Source organism: Pogona vitticeps, chromosome 5 (genome assembly GCF_051106095.1).
Source record: "Pogona vitticeps strain Pit_001003342236 chromosome 5, PviZW2.1, whole genome shotgun sequence".
Taxonomy (NCBI): domain Eukaryota; kingdom Metazoa; phylum Chordata; class Lepidosauria; order Squamata; family Agamidae; genus Pogona; species Pogona vitticeps.
In genome coordinates, this window is record NC_135787.1 from 135036234 (window position 1) to 135052844 (window position 16611).

Below are 16611 nucleotides of genomic sequence, written 5' to 3' on the forward strand. Positions count from 1 at the left end.
GGCACAATGCCTGTAGTTTAAAAGGTAGATAGGCTTCTGCAACTTGTCACAAGTGCCAAAAACTATTTTTTTTTATGTGGGAACAAATGTGAACATCTACCACAGGTTGCCTTAAATTCATTCATCAGAAAATAATGGCCTGCTGACAGGCTGCTGCAGGACAGTTTCTTTGAAACTGCTCAGTAATTACTCACTGGGTTTCTGGAAGTTACCCTCACTTTCTCACAAGCCAGCCGCCTCAGGCCACTATTGTATACAACTCTGCACAGACAGACATAAGTAAGCAGGTCTCTGTACTGCCACAGTGAGGGAACTACAGAGGTTTTTCTGACAGGAGTATGAATTAACCGAGGCACACCCTGTGATTGCATCTAGCAGAAGCAGTAACCAGGGCCAAAAACCTCAAAATACTGAGATTCTAATAAATCGAATAGAACAAATTGCCAAAACTCTTTTTGACTGTCATTGTGATTGCAAATTTTGTTTTTCAAACTATTTATTTATTTTTTTAGCAAGCACTTTAGTGTCATAGTATGGTAAAGGTAAAGGCTCCCCTTGACATTTAGTCCAGTCATGTCTGACTCTAGGGGGCGGTGCTCATCCCAGTTTCCAAGCCATAGAGCCAGCGTTTCTCCTAAGACAGTTTCCGTGGTCACATGGCCAGTGCGACTAGACACGGAACTTTCGAACTACTAGGTTGGCAGGAGCCGGGACAAGTGACGGGAGCTCACGCCATCATGTGGATTCAGTCTTAGGACTGCTGGTCTTCTGACCTTGCAGCACAGGGGCTTCTGTAGTTTAACGCGCAGCGCCACCACGTCCCCTTTTAGTGTCATATACACGGTAAATAAAATAGATGCAAATAAATATATTTAAAAAGAATGGAATTAATGCATCAAAAGTGGCAGCATTACTCATAACATCTCTTGAGAGGATTACTATCCCACCCCTTCTCTCTGATACTGATGTCAAACCTCTCCTTGTCTTTCATTTGACTATTGAGGTAATTGTCTCTTTAAATTACCACAGGAATAAGCATTCTTTCTTTAATAATTATCATTTATTTCCTCTCTTTCTCTTTCACTGTGACAAACCTTTAGCTGCCCTTACGTGTGTATGTACAATATATTTAACCCTTCACTCAAGTCCTTATAACACCCTCCACATCGTCAATGCTCAGGTATTGAACTCAGCACCACTCTGCTTGAATGAAACTAACAAGGTGTTATTAAAACAGCAGCATCAAAATAATGTTGTTTATTGCTAGGCTTCAAATTTATTCATCACAATCTATAGTACAATCTCTTCATGCACACATGCCACAATCTGTCTCTGACTTCTCTCTCAGACCCCAGATTCCAGAACCACTCTCTCCCTCATCTCTCTACATCAGATACCTCTACATTAAACTGACAGATTGATCTGTCAAAAACATATGCACAACTTCTTTATTTAATTTCTCTCTCAATCAGAATCATTCTTACCAACAGTCCATGTGCCTCACCCTCTCCCATTACAGACTTGCCAAACCATATAAACAATACATTCCAATCAATCATTCTCTTTTTGTATGGTCACAGACCCAACAAAACTCATAAACATTTCAAAAATTGTTAAAAACAGTTCAATTAACCACAAGGACACAACTTAAAAACAAATACAGTGGTGCCTCGCTAGAGGATGATAATCTGTTCCACTGAAATCGCTGTTTAGCAAAATCATTGTCTAGCGAAAAGCATTTCCCCATTGGAATGCATTGAAACCTGTTTAATGTGTTCCAATGGGGAAGAATCGTCATTGTCTAGCGAAAATTGGCCATAGGAAAGCCGCTTTGCGAACCGCCGATCAGCTGTTTAAATCGCTGTCTTGTGAAGCTCTGGTCCCGAAAACACCTGTTTTGCGAGCGCGGAGGGAGCTGTCAAAATCATCTAGTGAAAATTGGTTTGCGAAGCAGGGACCAAACATTGTCCAGTGAAATTCCCCCATAAGAATCACTGTTTCGCGAATCGCTATAGCGATCGCAAAAAGTTAATGTCTAGCGAAAAACTGTCATGCGGGGTAACTGTCTAGCGAGGTTATAAAATAGAGGCAAGGATTATAAAGGGTTATAAAATAGAGGCAAGGATCATCTTGGCCTCTGGCTCTGTGTTGGACTTGTTTGTATCAGCTAGGTAATATTTTAAATGCCAGTTAAATGACCTACCTGGGAAACCACTCATTGCAGGGTTGAGGAGTTTGGGACATCCATCCCTATAAAAACTGCATACAGAAAGGACATGCTCCAGAGTTTTGATTTCTTTGTTATTACAGGGCATAGTTAATTTTCATGTGGTACCCCATAATAGCACCCATCTAAGACTGCAGATGGAAGACAATTAAATCTGGCTCTTGAAAAGACCTGCCAGTATTTTAGGATGCTCAGATTTTCCAAATACCTGTACCAATTATTTTGGAGGACCTCACTGTGAAGGGAAAGACCAGAAGCTCCGGGTCTTTCTAGTAGAGCCGACTCTCTTAAAGACTTCCAAAATGACCCAGACTAGCCCTCCCACCTCCCCTGGTAGTAAGAAAGAACAAGGGGACGTCGCACAGGAGTCAGGAGGAGCACCGTCAGAAGGGAAGGTGTCATGTGCGGTGGATACCAGTGACTTGGAGGAAGCACTCAAGGGGTTAATGACACCCGGTCCGTATAAGGAAGAATTGGAGGGAAGGAAGGAGGAGGGGTTAAACAGGGAGGAAGGAGGACTGGGATATATAACGGTGAAGCAGGATGATATCCCGGGTGGTTGGGAGATGGTCTGGATAGAGGATCCGTGGACCAAGCGTTGGGAGCAGGTGCGTGTGCCTCGGGAGGAGGCCGAAAGGAGACGTAAAAGGGGTCTGATGCAAAAACCTTCTTACTGGGGGGAGACGGAGGCCAAGCTCTGGTGTAAGAAGCTGGCCGAGGCGAAGGAGGCGAGTGAAAGGGAGAGGGCGGCCAGGCAGGCATGGCATATAGAAGAACTGAGGAAGATGGGCTGTTACCTGGTCCCTGGAGTGCCTCGCCAAGAGAAGGAGACCTCTCGTGGGGGTGGATTGGAGACGAAGAAACCCTCCCATTGTTGAGTCCGTTTGACCAAGAAGAAAAGGACAAGTTGTTGGGGGAGGTCCCTGTTGGACCTTGGGACTCTGAACCTGTTAAATCTGTTTTTGATACCTCATGGATACCCTTGCCCGAGCCTGTTGCAGGGCAAGAGAACAAACCAGAATTGCCAGTAAAGAATGACGTTCCGTTTATTCCAGTTAATAAAGAAAAGTTAACAGCAGAAAAAGCAGTGTCGACTCCTTCTTGGGAAGAGCGGGAAGCCCCAAACAACGAACCCTCACACTCACAGTTTAGGCCAAAATGCAAAGGTGAGCAGGTTTTGTGAAGTCAATATCCCTAAACTGCTTTTCTAAAATAGACTTAATAGCCTTGAACTCATGAGCATGAAGGAAATCCATAGCTACATTTCTCTTGGTTTCACTCTCTCAGCCCCACAGATGTGTTTGTGGGGCCATAAGAAGACCTTCTCTGTTGCTGCTATCAGACTCTGGAAGTCCCTCCCACAGGAGGCCAGGTTGGTCCCATCTTTATGGTCCTTCCACAAGCAGGTGAAGACTTTTCTCTTCAGGCAAGCTTTCCCTGAGAGACTGGCTTGCTAAGAAAGGCTCTAAAATAGGGTGGTTTTTATTTTTGTTGCTTTTAAATCTGTTTTAATAAAGCATTCACTTAACATTTTAAATATCTTTATTTCTTTTAAAATGTTTGAATAAATTGCTGTTTTTAGCTTTGAACAGTCTATAAAGTGGACTTTCTTCTGTTGTTTAGCTGAGCTTGTATCTTTTCTGGAAGATTTTATTTCTTTTTTCTTCAAATCCTTCCCCCCCTTTTTTTAGCTTCCCCTCCATTATTGAGGTCAATGTTTAGGTCTTTCTCCTTTGACTTTACTTCACTTCTAGTATTGTTCTCTTTTGGAAGTGCAGGCCTCTCATCTCTCTTATACAACTCACCCAGAGTGGTTAACAAGCCATAGCTTTCTTTGAAGAATTTCTAGATTAAGTTCAAATCTTTAATTACACAAACCAGATATTCTTCCACTGTGCTCTCCTTAGAAATCAAATTTCCCTAAAGTGTAGGCGTATCTCTTGGGGCTGAGTTGGAACATGAAAGTGGAGTAAAAATACTTTCCCTTAAACATTTTGGATCATGGGATGTGTTTGAAGTAACCTCGGAAATACTTTCCTTATCATCTTGGATAGAGCTTTCCGGGTCTGGTCCAAATATACCAGCTTGAAAAACAGGACTGGGGTTTTTAGACCCACTATGGATTCACCATGGGCAATTTCCGTTGCCAGGATGATCGCTTGCAATTCAGTTTCAGTTCTTTCAAATCGATATTAAGCCTTTTCCTTGCGTAAGGTAAAGGTTCCCCTTGACATTTAGTCCAGTCATGTCCGACTCTAGGGGGTGGTGCTCATCCCTGTTTCCAAGCTGTAGAGCCAGCGTTTGTCCTATGATAGTTTCTGTGGTCGCGTGCCCAGCGCGATTAGACACGGAACGCTGTTATCTTCCCACCGTGGTGGTACCTATTTATCTACTTGCATTTACATGCTTTCAAAATGCTAGATTGACAGGAGCTGGGACAAGCGACGGGAGCTCTCTGTCGCATGGATTCAATCTTACAACTGCTGGTCTTCTGACCTTGCAGCACAGATGCTTCTGCGGTTAACCTGCAGCACCACTACATCCCTCCTTTCCTTGCGTACGCCACTGGTATAATTGTTTAGGTCCTCTTCTTCCTTTCCTTCCTTAGTTATAGATAAAATTTTAGTTTGTGTGGGTCTTTTCTCTTGATGAAGATCTAATTTGGAGAGGTTAACGGTCAGTTTTTTGCATGCCTGTCTTGTAAAAGCCATTTTAAACAGAATAGGTTTCCAGCTAAATCCACAGGATGGTAATTCCAGGCTTACCAAATTTTAAGAGCTATCCACCAGAGAAGATTTTCTCTCTCTCTCTCATAAAGTAATGTAAGATAATGTAAGGTGAATTACTCCAGCTCAAAAAACCACACTTACTGTGCAGTTGAAGCTGAGCACACCAACAATGCTTAATAGAACTGGAAGGCCATAGAGCTTCTGATTTCTTTTACATATGATCCTTGGAATTCTTGCTGTGATTCTGTTGTTTCCTTTCTTTTGGCAAATATCTTTTTACTATTAATAAGTGGTAAAGGAATCTAATTTTTAACATTCCTACAAAAACAATATTAATCACACTTCTGCTTTCAGCACCATCCTGTTCCTGCAGACAATGCATTTAAATATGAGCAGGTATCACAGTTATAGTGGCCTTTTTTCCTGCTTCCCCACTCTTTTCTCCTGCTGAGAAAATGGCAATACAGGAAATACGTACAGACCTGTCATGTCCTTCCATGGCCTATCACAACCTGTACATCTAAATGAGCAAGACAGTTTCCAGGGATGTCTAAGATGGTTGTCAACTTAGTTTTAATTGGATGGCCAAGGTTCCATTTTATCAGATCATATCTGGAGATTCTGGATGAGTTATAGAAAATATCTGTGGCCAGGCAGTACAGATGGACAGTCACATATTACTGTATGAAAAAGTGCCATGGCCTCTTCATTCCAGTGTATTATTTCTTTTCACGCAGGGTTAGCCTGAAATTGGGGGGGGGGGGGGGGAGAGAGCTGTCAAAACAACACCTTTAATTATGACCAGGGATGACTAATATCTAGCTTTAGTTTCACACCTGCCTGCTCATATCATCCTATTTTCTATCTTTGAATTCACACCTCAAGTTTTTTTATTTCCTGCTGTGCATTTGTATTTAAAGGTCAATTATCCCACTGAAATTAGGGTCGGTTTTCAAGTTACAAATTAACAAATTCTTCTCCTTCCAGATGCATCAAGAGTAGTACAAGTTGTGCTTTCATTTTTTTCGAAGCAGCTTACTTTTCCCCAAATTCTTTACCCTTATTTCTGTAATTTCTAACTAAAGTAGTTTAAAGTACTCATTGGTCATTTTTTGTACATACATTAATACTGTAATTACATGGATCAGTGACATCATTTATATCTTTTATCAATACCAAGTGGGAAAGAATTTGAGAAAGCAGGTCAGTATAGAAATATTCTTTAGGAGTTGAATCCAATTTGTATCTACTCAGAAGTAAGGTCTAATGCTTGCTCACAAGTAAATGTGTACACAACTGCAGCCTCCAATGATTTAAAGAGTATAGATATGTACGATTCTTAGATATTTAAGCATCTCCAGAAAGGTCTCTTCTTGCACTCCATAATTAGTGAAAAAATCAGCCCTTGCTGTCAAAACATTATAAAAAGATATGCTTGATACAAAGAAGGTGAAAAAGTTATTTTTAGTTTGGGGGAAAAGTACTAAATCCTGTTTGACCATTTGCAGTATAAGAATTATACCCTCATCCTACACTGTTTATTCAGCAATACATTCCTTTGAATTACTTGGAGAAAATTCCATTTAAATAAGCACCAGATTGCAAAACTGTGCTACTGGTTGCTAGCTGAAATACACTTGTATGAATCTATGGGGATTTAGTGGCTTAACTATGTAAGCTCCATTAATTCAGTGGGCCTACTCTAGTAGCAATTTACTACTGGATTTCAGCGCCTGTCTTCAAACATCCTGAAACCCAAACTTATTTGTTCAAGTTTCAATTGGTAATTTCAAGGCTGCAGATTAATTATGTAGTTAATACCTTGAGATGGATGACCGAGCTGTGATGACAGAGCTAAGATTATATATACAGTATATACAAAGGATCAAAGATTATGGGGTAAATGTATTTCCAGTACTTCATGAGTATGTTAGACTCATCAGGATTAAAACATAGAATCAATCTGCAGTACCATGACTAACCCAAGAATACATGACACAATGTACCTGTGAGCGTATATAGAGGGCGCTGGAAGAGAAAATGCAGGTGCAGTTAAATTGAGTTTTATGTAAGAGTAATAAAAGTCGTGGGCAATGTATGGCTTTCCAGGTGTTGTTGGTCTTCATCAACAATACTCAATTGTTAGAGATGATGGGAGTTAAGTCTAACATCTAGGGGGCCAAAAGTTACCCATTACTAGTATAGATTTTTCTTTGCTACATATGTAGCATGGAAGCTAAAGCAGATGCCTTAACTTATAATTTCCATATTCTGTGCATGAGTGAATTCATCGTATAATGATTACTTGTAGCAGCCACATCATTTGTATAAATCCCAACTGGGAAAGCGTTTCATTAAACTTCTAGAAGCTAAGATAAAACAGGACCAAAAGTCCATGTAAGGAAGATTTTAAGCCACCAGCTAAGAGTCAAAAATGTCTAGGCAAAGCAGAAGATGGTGAAAAGAGGAAGGAAGATGTCACAACAGCCGCAGGAAAAAGCAGCAGCAGCAGATAGTACATGTCATGGTGATACTGACGGGATGTCTTGTCTGATGTGTGAAAGGTCTGGCAGATAGCAAATGTTTGAAAAGCTGCACAAATATGCTCTACTATATACCCACCATTCACTGGATGAGAAAGTCATCACAAGATAAAAAAAGGGAGCAAACTGCCCTGGCCGTATCCATCTTCTAGGACAAAGAGAAGAATATCTCAGCAAGGGTAAAACACACAAGTAGGACAGCAATCTCCACCAATAATATGAAAGGCTTTAAAAAACACCATTGTTTTATTATTTGTAACAACCTTTGTCCCTTACCTTTCCACTAAAAAGCACTTAGAGTAGGTAGCACACACAATTGAAATGAGAGTAAAAACAAATTGAAAACAGCATGTTGGCGAAAGGATTTCTCCCCCCCCCCCAAATCTTGTCACACTTTAAAGATTAATACCTATTTCAGAGTGAGCTTTTGTTGGACTTCATGGCTTGTATATTTATAGGATCTTCCTGACCAGTGAAGATACAGATAATGGACAAAAAGACAATGGTTTGTTAACATAGGAATGGGATTATTGAGGTATAAATAACTGAATTAGAAAGTCCTGGTTAGGACAATAAACAGATTAGACAACAGAAACATTGAAATTGCTATGACTGGTTAAAAATCATCACTGTAATTAGTAAAATAGTTCTAAAGGCCAGTTTGAAGAGACATGCCTTTCTCATCCTTCCTAAATGCAGAAAAAGTAAGAACCAATAATCATTCTTGAGATAACAGCATTTCACAGTCTGAGAGCAATCCAGTAGAAACCCTTCTCTTGTGTGCCCATCAAGCAGGACTCCTCAACCAAGGATACTCTCAAAAGGAGCTTTCCTGAAGATCTTAACATTTAAAGCATGAAGTCTAACTTGAAACCAAGCCTAGCTAATACTGCTAGGTGAAAATGAGATCCTTTATACCTCAGTGAGTAGAAGGGCATAAGCAGAAATGACACTAAGCCATTTACAGGTACAATTAATGGGAAATCATAGTGTGCCTCCATTCTTTGGAGGTACAGTAATAAAGTAAGCAAGTGGGACTGGACCAGCTATGCTGCTTGGGGAAAAGCAGCAAATGGACCCTCATCCATCTGAGTTAAGTTGCTTAGAAACCAAAGCCAACCAAGCTATTCTGGCATAAAGGTAAAGGTAAAGGTTCCCCTTGACAATTTTTGTCTAGTCGTGTTCGACTCTAGGGGGCGGTGCTCATCCCCATTTCCAAGCCATAGAGCCAGCGTTTTGTCCGAAGACAATCTTCCGTGGTCACATGGCCAGTGCGACTTAGGCACGGAATGCTGTTACCTTGCCACCAAGGTGGTTCCTATTTATCTACTCGCATTTGCATGCTTTCGAACTGCTAGGTTGGCGGGAGCTGGGACAAGCGACGGGAGCTCACTCCGTCACGTGGATTCTATCTTACGACTGCTTGGTCTTCTGACCCTGCAGCACAGGCTTCTGCGGTTTAGCCCGCAGCACCACCACGTCCCTGGCATATTAGCAGAAAAATCCCACAAGTACCTCTTCCCCAGTCCTGGCACTATAAATATAATAACAAACTCAACCTTTTGCTACCTACTCCTTGAGGCAACTACTTTACTGTGTCTTAATGGAAGAAGGCCTGGCCCTTCAAGGGCATCACTATCATCTTAAATGTTTAGCTCCACCCATATTTTTCTTTCCACTGTCCTTCAAACAAGCCAAGAGACACTTTCCCTCATGTATCTGTCATGTTGATTTTATTATATTGCATCTCATGAAACGGGCACATCTGTCACATTCTATGTTAACAGTGTATCTTGTATATATAGACAGTAGAGCAGCCATGGAGGAAAGGTTTAAGAAATACGATGGTTTGTAAAGTATTGTCCTTTTTTTAAAAATCTGCACTTTCCACCTCCCCTATCACATATACAAACCCTATCCCACTGTGAGAAGCATGAACCTTTCCTTCTGAAGCATCCTGTGCTGATAGCCCTAATATTTTGCATGTTCACATGTATAATAAAAATCAAGCTGGCAGCTTCTCTTAGTTGTGGGGAAGCAATCTGGTCATGCTATGAACTGGCTTCCTTATGCTTTTAGGCTGCCTAGTATTATGATACCATTTGCTACAGAACTGCGGATCGATCAATTTCAAAACTTCTTTCTATACTGACTTTTAAGCAAGACAATAAAACAAATATAAGTAATAGCAATAACATCAGGACAGCAAAATAAACTGATCACTAAAGCACATGTACATTTTAAGAAAACAACAGTGAAGCAGAACTATAAATTCATGAAGAATATAGAAAATATATTTTCAGAAATATATAGTTGCCCAACTGAAAAGATTATCAGATCAACAACATGATTATCCAGGTCCCCCCTCCCCTTATTTTAACTCAGAAGTCTGCCAACTGGCAAAACTACATATTTGGGGGACTGGAAGCAGCTCACTACCTAAAACTGCTTGAGAAAATCTGAACTTTCCCATCTCACTCACCCCATGATCTTGAACTGAATTAAACACCGTTTCCCTTTTCTTCTCATCTGGTCCCTTACAGGTCTAGATCAAAATATTGTCACTAAGAATGGCATACATATGCACAATGCTAGAATTAGAGGTAGGAATACCAGGAAAAACTTCCCAACTGTTAGAGCAGTATGACAATGGAACCAATTGCCTCAGGAGGTGGTGAGTGCTCCGGTGCTGGTGGCATTCAAGAGAAAATTGGACAACCATCTATCAAATCTGCTTTGACTTAAGATTCCTACACTGAGCAGGGGGTTAGATTTGATGGCCTTATAGGCCCCCTTCCAACTCAATTAAGCCATGATTCTATACTTTGATTTGGATTCCTTATGTCACCACAGTACTGCATTGTATGGTAATTACACTGGAATAAGCAGGAAAGAAAGAAGCCATAAGGGCAGAGGCAGAAGCTCATACATCACTGTGGAAACAGGAACTGGTCCAGAGAACCATAATCTGTGAAGGAAAGTCAGACTGGCTCAATTCTTTGTGAGCTTCTAGTTTTAAAAGGATGTTTGAAATCTGCTTGAACTACTTTTTAAACTGTTTTTAAATACTTTTGCATTTGTTTTCAAATCATTCTGCCTTTTGTATCTGGCGGGCAGAAAAGCCAGGAAGAGTAATAAGCAAGTGAACAGACAGCACCCTAGTGTGAATATTTTGCTAAATTGTCCCCTAAATATTATATTCACATACACAGATCTGATTTGAAAGGAAGCTTAAACTAATTCCAAAGAATAGCCATTCCAAACAAGAGGATTCTCTACTGCTGTGCATTTTTAAGCAAATGTGCATGGAACTGCAGTGAAATGGCTTAAAAACAAAGAAACCAAAATGGTGATGATGTTTTTCAAATGCTGATTTTTATTTGAGCCTCCCTCTCAATTAGCTGGTCTATTACAAGTCATGAATTCATATTACATTTTAAATTACCAAATCAAATGTTGCAGTGTAAGGTAATTGTCTCCATATTAAGGGGAAAAAGTAATTTGACATTAAGGTTCTTCATTATTTGTCTCCTCACGCAGAAGCTGATTTAATATGCTGCTCTTTTTCAAAGCCTCTAGGTTAGAAATGTCCTCGCTAATGACAGGCACAGCCTGTTTTGCTCCCCCTGAAGTCAGCTCTTCCTCACTGTCCGAGAGCGTGCAGAGAAGAGTATCATTTTCATAGGTAGGAAAATAATATCTAGGAAAAAGGAAGAAAGGCAAAATACTTGGTCAGATCACAATACCTGCTCCCTTTATGCATGAACCTCGGGTGTGCTGGAACAGCAGTGCTTTTTTATGATGCTTGCAAAAGTTCCTCCCCCCCCCCCCCACTGGGATTAGGAAGTATTTGGCATGTGTTTGTGATCCTGGAAGTTAAAAGTTCAAAAATGTAACATTTCCAAGTTCTGCCCACTGCACACACACACACACACACACACAGGCTCTTTGAGTATGTGCATGAACTTTGCAACTTTACAGGCCACAATCTGTTGGCTCTAAACAAATCAGAGCTGAGTAATGTATGGGCAGCCCTTGGATTGCAGACAGCCTCTGAGCGCTATTCAACTGTTATACATGTTGCAGGGGCTCTGTGCAGTTTTTAAGCCTTGCCATAACCAATTTTCGGACAGAAATGTCCTTCCATCTACTTCTGGTTTCATTTTTAATTTCCACCCCACCCACTTTTTTGACAGACCATGTTGCTCTGGAGAAGCCTGGGGCTTAAAAACTGCTCCCCCGCATTAGCAGAAGTTGTCCATGTTGATATAAATGGATACATTTAGTATTTATCATCACACTCTGGCGGCCTTACACTGATTGCCCATTCATTTATGCATTGACTTCAAGGTATTAATGCTTACATATAAAACCCCAAATGGTTTAGGACCTCAGTACCTGGAAGAGTGCCTGCTCCCATCTAGATCTACTCGTGTCACTTGATCTAGCCAGGCAGGGCAGCTGAGGGGCTTGACCCTGAGAGAGGCCCAGAAGGAGAGAACTAGAAACCGGGCTTTCTCGGTGGTGGCCCCTCACCTCTGGAATATCTGAGATTTTCCTGGCACTCTCACTGGGAGTATTCAAGAACAAGCTGAAGATTGATTCTTCAAGCAGGCCCTCCCCCCTTCCATCACTTAGTTTCTTGTGTTTTACCATTTTGACTTTGCTCATTTCTCTTTTCTGTTTTGATATTGTTTGTTTTAATTCTTGGTTTTATATTGCTTGGACTGTAAGCCGCCCAGAGTAGATTCATTTAGAATCTAGATGGGCAGGGTAAAAACCGAATAAATACAAATTAATAGAAGTCATTGCTGCACTTTAACATTTTGTTCAGGATACAAGTCACTACTCATTTCTTTTAGGACTTCCACTTTTGAAGTTATTATTAGTCATCTGTTTCCTGCTCATTGCTCTGTGCATTCTGGATGGCAGTGCCTGCAGAACAGACTTGTTCAGAATGGCGATTAGGTCATCTAGCATGACAAACACAATTAAAATGTACTTTGTGATGGTAAATGAGATGCCTTAAAACCTTATATATACCTTAGTAAATGCAATATTCTCGCTGATGGAAACAGCATATCATTCCCATTATAAACTGGTATACTACCGACCTTTCAACCAGGCAAAACCATCTGCATTAGACTAGAAATTCGTTGACTAAAACACATTTGTATACCATTTCATGGACGTCATTTCCCTGGCTCAGTGGAAAGCATCAGCCCACAGAGAAACTGTATGCAGTGTTCTGTATTTAGAAACCCACTGTTCTAGGAACAGCTAATATTGTCAAGGTGATAGCATGCTGACCTGCACAGGGAAGGAATTCATACTAAACAGGAAGGATCAGTTTTCCTTTTCCTGGAGTTGGGATGAGGGTACTTGTTGACTTCTATTCCTTCCTGCCAATTTCAATACAGGGAGGTAAGGGTATAAAAACTCTTGGTAACTGTAGGTGGGAAGGACCATGCTCATCACTATGGTGAACTCCTCAACAGGGAGTATACCCACCTGGAATCAAGGAGGCTCGCCAGTATGTAAAGGCATCTGCATATTTCCTTTTACTATACTGTCTCATGCTACATCTATGCCAAACAGCTATACTACTGCATAAACCTTCTAAGGCACCAGTGGCTTCCAATCTCCATCAGAACACAAAGACTGGGAGCCCACTGGGGTTCTAGCTCGTCCGATACTACTAATTAATACACTGATCTTTTGGTCTGAGGGTATATGGCTATTCCAGAACACTGGGTCAAGGATGAGGAAGTTACTTTTCTGGACTGCAGCTCCCAGAATATTCCTCCACCACCAATAACAATAAAATCCTTTAACTTTGGTCTGCAGAAAAGTCAACGTAGGCTTGAATGAAGGCAAAGGATGCAAAGCCCCATTTTCACTTTTTAGATGCCATTGTGTGTTGCCTATAGGTGCATAAGCAAACCAAATGCATTCTTACTGGGGCTGATCCCACATGGACCTTGCTGGCAATAATGTTATGTGTTTGGCTTCTTCCATATGAGTTACCAACTCCTTTTTCGATGGGAGTTTTTTCAGGCAGCTGTAACACCGGCACTGGTGGACTTCTCTCCTAATGAAGTTCACTAACTTCACCTGTTGATAGAAATTCAAACCTGGCAAACAAAAAACAGGCTTTTAAGCATAAATATCCACATGACACACAAACCAAGCACGATTATTAGAACAAAGGAATGGGCCTAAAGACTGCTGTGAATGAGAAAACACTAAATAGAAGGCATGTTCATAGCTGAAATAAAATGTCATCTATGATCTAGTTTATATAGCTAGAAAGTATGGTGTGTACTGCAACAGCACACTCCCCCAGATATCCATACGAAAACACTTCTGCTATGTCGCAAAAGAGACAGAATGAACTGGGGGGAGGAAATTACATGATTTAGTACAGTGGCATTATTTAGTTTATGTCAAGAATAAATTATAGGCCTGACCAGAATAAAGTGCTGTAATGAGCAACCATAACTGTCAGGTGTGTTGAGAATGAGTCAGGGTGACTCAGCAAGGATGATGTAACCCAAGCTGATGCAACCTAGAGCTGATGTAATGGTATGAGGTAATCTGTTATGTGATTGGTTGTACAAATGTATATATGTAGACCTGTACAGTCAGTATTATCTTCACCTGGTTGGAGATCACATATGCCTGCCATGCTGCTGTAGACTGCTGTAAATACACTGTGCTAAACGAAATGCTGCCGGATTGCGTGTGTTTTATTACTGGACTGCCTGAGCCGCCTTACACTCTGCTAATTCTGTGATTTCTGCAAGGAAAACCTGACAGTTTAGCATGATGTTTATCTGCAGATTCATGATTTATACAGAGAAAATTGAACTTTCAGATCTTCTTGCTACTTTTCTGAGAACCACTGCAAACAATTGATGCTACCTTTTGACACTCCACAGAGATCAGAACTACCATAAGAAGTTTAAAGCAGTTCCAATTACATGGAGTCAGGCAAGCGGACTTATAGCTCCCTACTTCTAAAATTCCCTGGAAAAGACCCTGATGTTGGGAAAGTGTGAAGACAAGAGGAGAAGGGGACGACAGAGAACGAGATGGTCGGACAGTGTCATTGAAGCTACCAACATGAATTTGACCAAACTCTGGGAGGCAGTGGAAGACAGGAGGGCCTGGCGTGCTCTGGTCCATGGGGTCACTAAGAATTGGACACGACTTACTGACTAAACAACAACAAAACATCTAAAAAGCAGTTTTCCTAGCAGCAGACATCTTCAGCAAAGTATATGCTTTACTCACCATGCTCAGACTTAATTTGCAGGAGATCAAACCCATGTGACTCCTGGAATTGGGCAAATGAAAAAAGAGTGTTTCTGGTTACAAATGTTTCAAAGTGCTTCAGGTGGAATGAAATTTGTTACTGACGCTGGACTTACAATCTCTAAATAGCTAGGACACTATGCAAGTTACACAGTTTAATAATGGTAGCTTACCTAAATGCCAGCTGAATACTTAATACTGTTCCCAATGCACAGTTGCATCACCTTAAATCAAACCACCGTTTCACCTAGCATGTTATGGTTTATTCTGCAAAGTCGTTTGCCTGCTCTCTGAAAATTGTTCATATGAAATAGAAGGAATTGAAGCTGGGGCCTTTTAACAACCAATATTCATGTACTATCCATGAAATCAAGCCTCCCAACTGAATTGCTCAAGTTTCTAAGCTTTATTCCAAGCTCTTCACACAGGACCTAAATTTGGACTTTGTTCTGCTTTGAACAGACAAGGACTGGGAAATGTGTGGCCCTCCAGGTGTTGCTGGACTGCATTGGTCATGGATGATGGGAGTTGCAGTCAAACAATATCTGAAGGGCTAAAGGTTTCTCATCCTTGGGAACACACCCAGTGAAAACAATGAGACAAATAAGCCTGATTTAAATAGATTTATTCTTAATTAGGGATGGGCATGAACCTTGGTTCGGAAGTTGGTGCCACATGTTCCCTTCCCCTACTCACCAGTTAAGAGTGTGCTCTTCTCCTCCTCCTCCTCTTTGGCTGTTCAACCAATCCCCGACAGGAGCATGGGTTTGCCAGTCCTGCCTCCTTGTTTGAGTGAGCAATCAGCTAAAGAGGTGGAACAGGGAAGCCTGTGCTTCTGATGGACTGGATGAACAACTAAAGTGGAGGAGAGGAGCGCACTCCAGCTGGTAAGTGGGGGATCCAGCTAGGGAGGCAGGAGAAGGGAACAAGCGGGGCCAGTGGTGCATGAACCTCCAAACCTAGTTTGTGCCCATCTCTATCCTTAGTACAATTAAGTCTAAAACCAGCACTTTGGATGCAAGGCTTGTAACTCTGCCCTTGGTGGCTTGTAAGATCCGCACTGCTTAAGCTCATACAATATAGAGGAGAGAGAATCTTACGAGCCACCAAGGGCACTGTTAAAGAGTTTCCAAACCCAACCAGAAAATTATTCCCTTCATTTTAAAAAGCAAGGCCTAATATAAATTGTATGTGCCTCTTACCTTCATGTGAACATAGAGCTTTTCTGTAGTGTCTGCCTGTTTCTCACAGAAGAGGCAAACTGCACAAAGAGGATGTTCTTCCCAGCCAGACCAGTCTCTATGAAAAAGCATTATTTAAAGCCCACTGTAATAAATGTTTAGAGGCTGTTTCTGAAAAGTATGGAGAAGCAGTACACATGGAAGTCAATTCTGCTTTAAAATAATCTTTCAGTGTGCAGTATTTCTTCTAGGTACGTAGTCTAGTCTTAGAGGCATCTACATTGCATTGTTAAGCAGTTTGAAGCCACTGTTTATTTCTGTAGTGTAGATACATGCTTCCTTGTTTTGTTCTACAACCCTTTAATGTCAGGTGCTCTCAATTTTTAATCTGATGTTACTTACATAAAACTAACAAGTACAAGCAATGCTTATTCTCTTTGTTATGCCCAGTTGAATAACATTCTTTCATGAAACAACCATTTAGTGTTATAGCACAAGGAAGGGAGTGTGCTTAATATTGAAGGATTAGAAGATTATATTCCCAGCCTTGTAAGAAAAATGCAAAGCACCACTTAGATACAAGAGCAGACTTTTCTTGCAGTTTACTCAGGTAG

General features: G+C 41.0%; 1 protein-coding gene across 2 annotated transcripts in view; it reads right to left on the reverse strand.

Annotated features, from left to right (window-relative positions):
• Positions 1-10852: 10852 nt before the first annotated feature.
• ZNF277 (zinc finger protein 277) overlaps positions 10853-16611 on the reverse strand; it is a 49332-nt gene continuing 43573 nt past the window's right edge. For both annotated transcript variants that reach the window (XM_020810457.3, XM_078376831.1), the window contains 4 exons: positions 16019-16115; positions 14796-14838; positions 13459-13633; positions 10853-11199 (listed from right to left, as the gene is read on the reverse strand). In XM_020810457.3, coding sequence (XP_020666116.3) covers positions 11007-11199; positions 13459-13633; positions 14796-14838; positions 16019-16115 — 508 coding nt within the window. In that variant the 3' untranslated portion in view covers positions 10853-11006. The remainder of the gene's footprint in view (positions 11200-13458; positions 13634-14795; positions 14839-16018; positions 16116-16611) is intronic.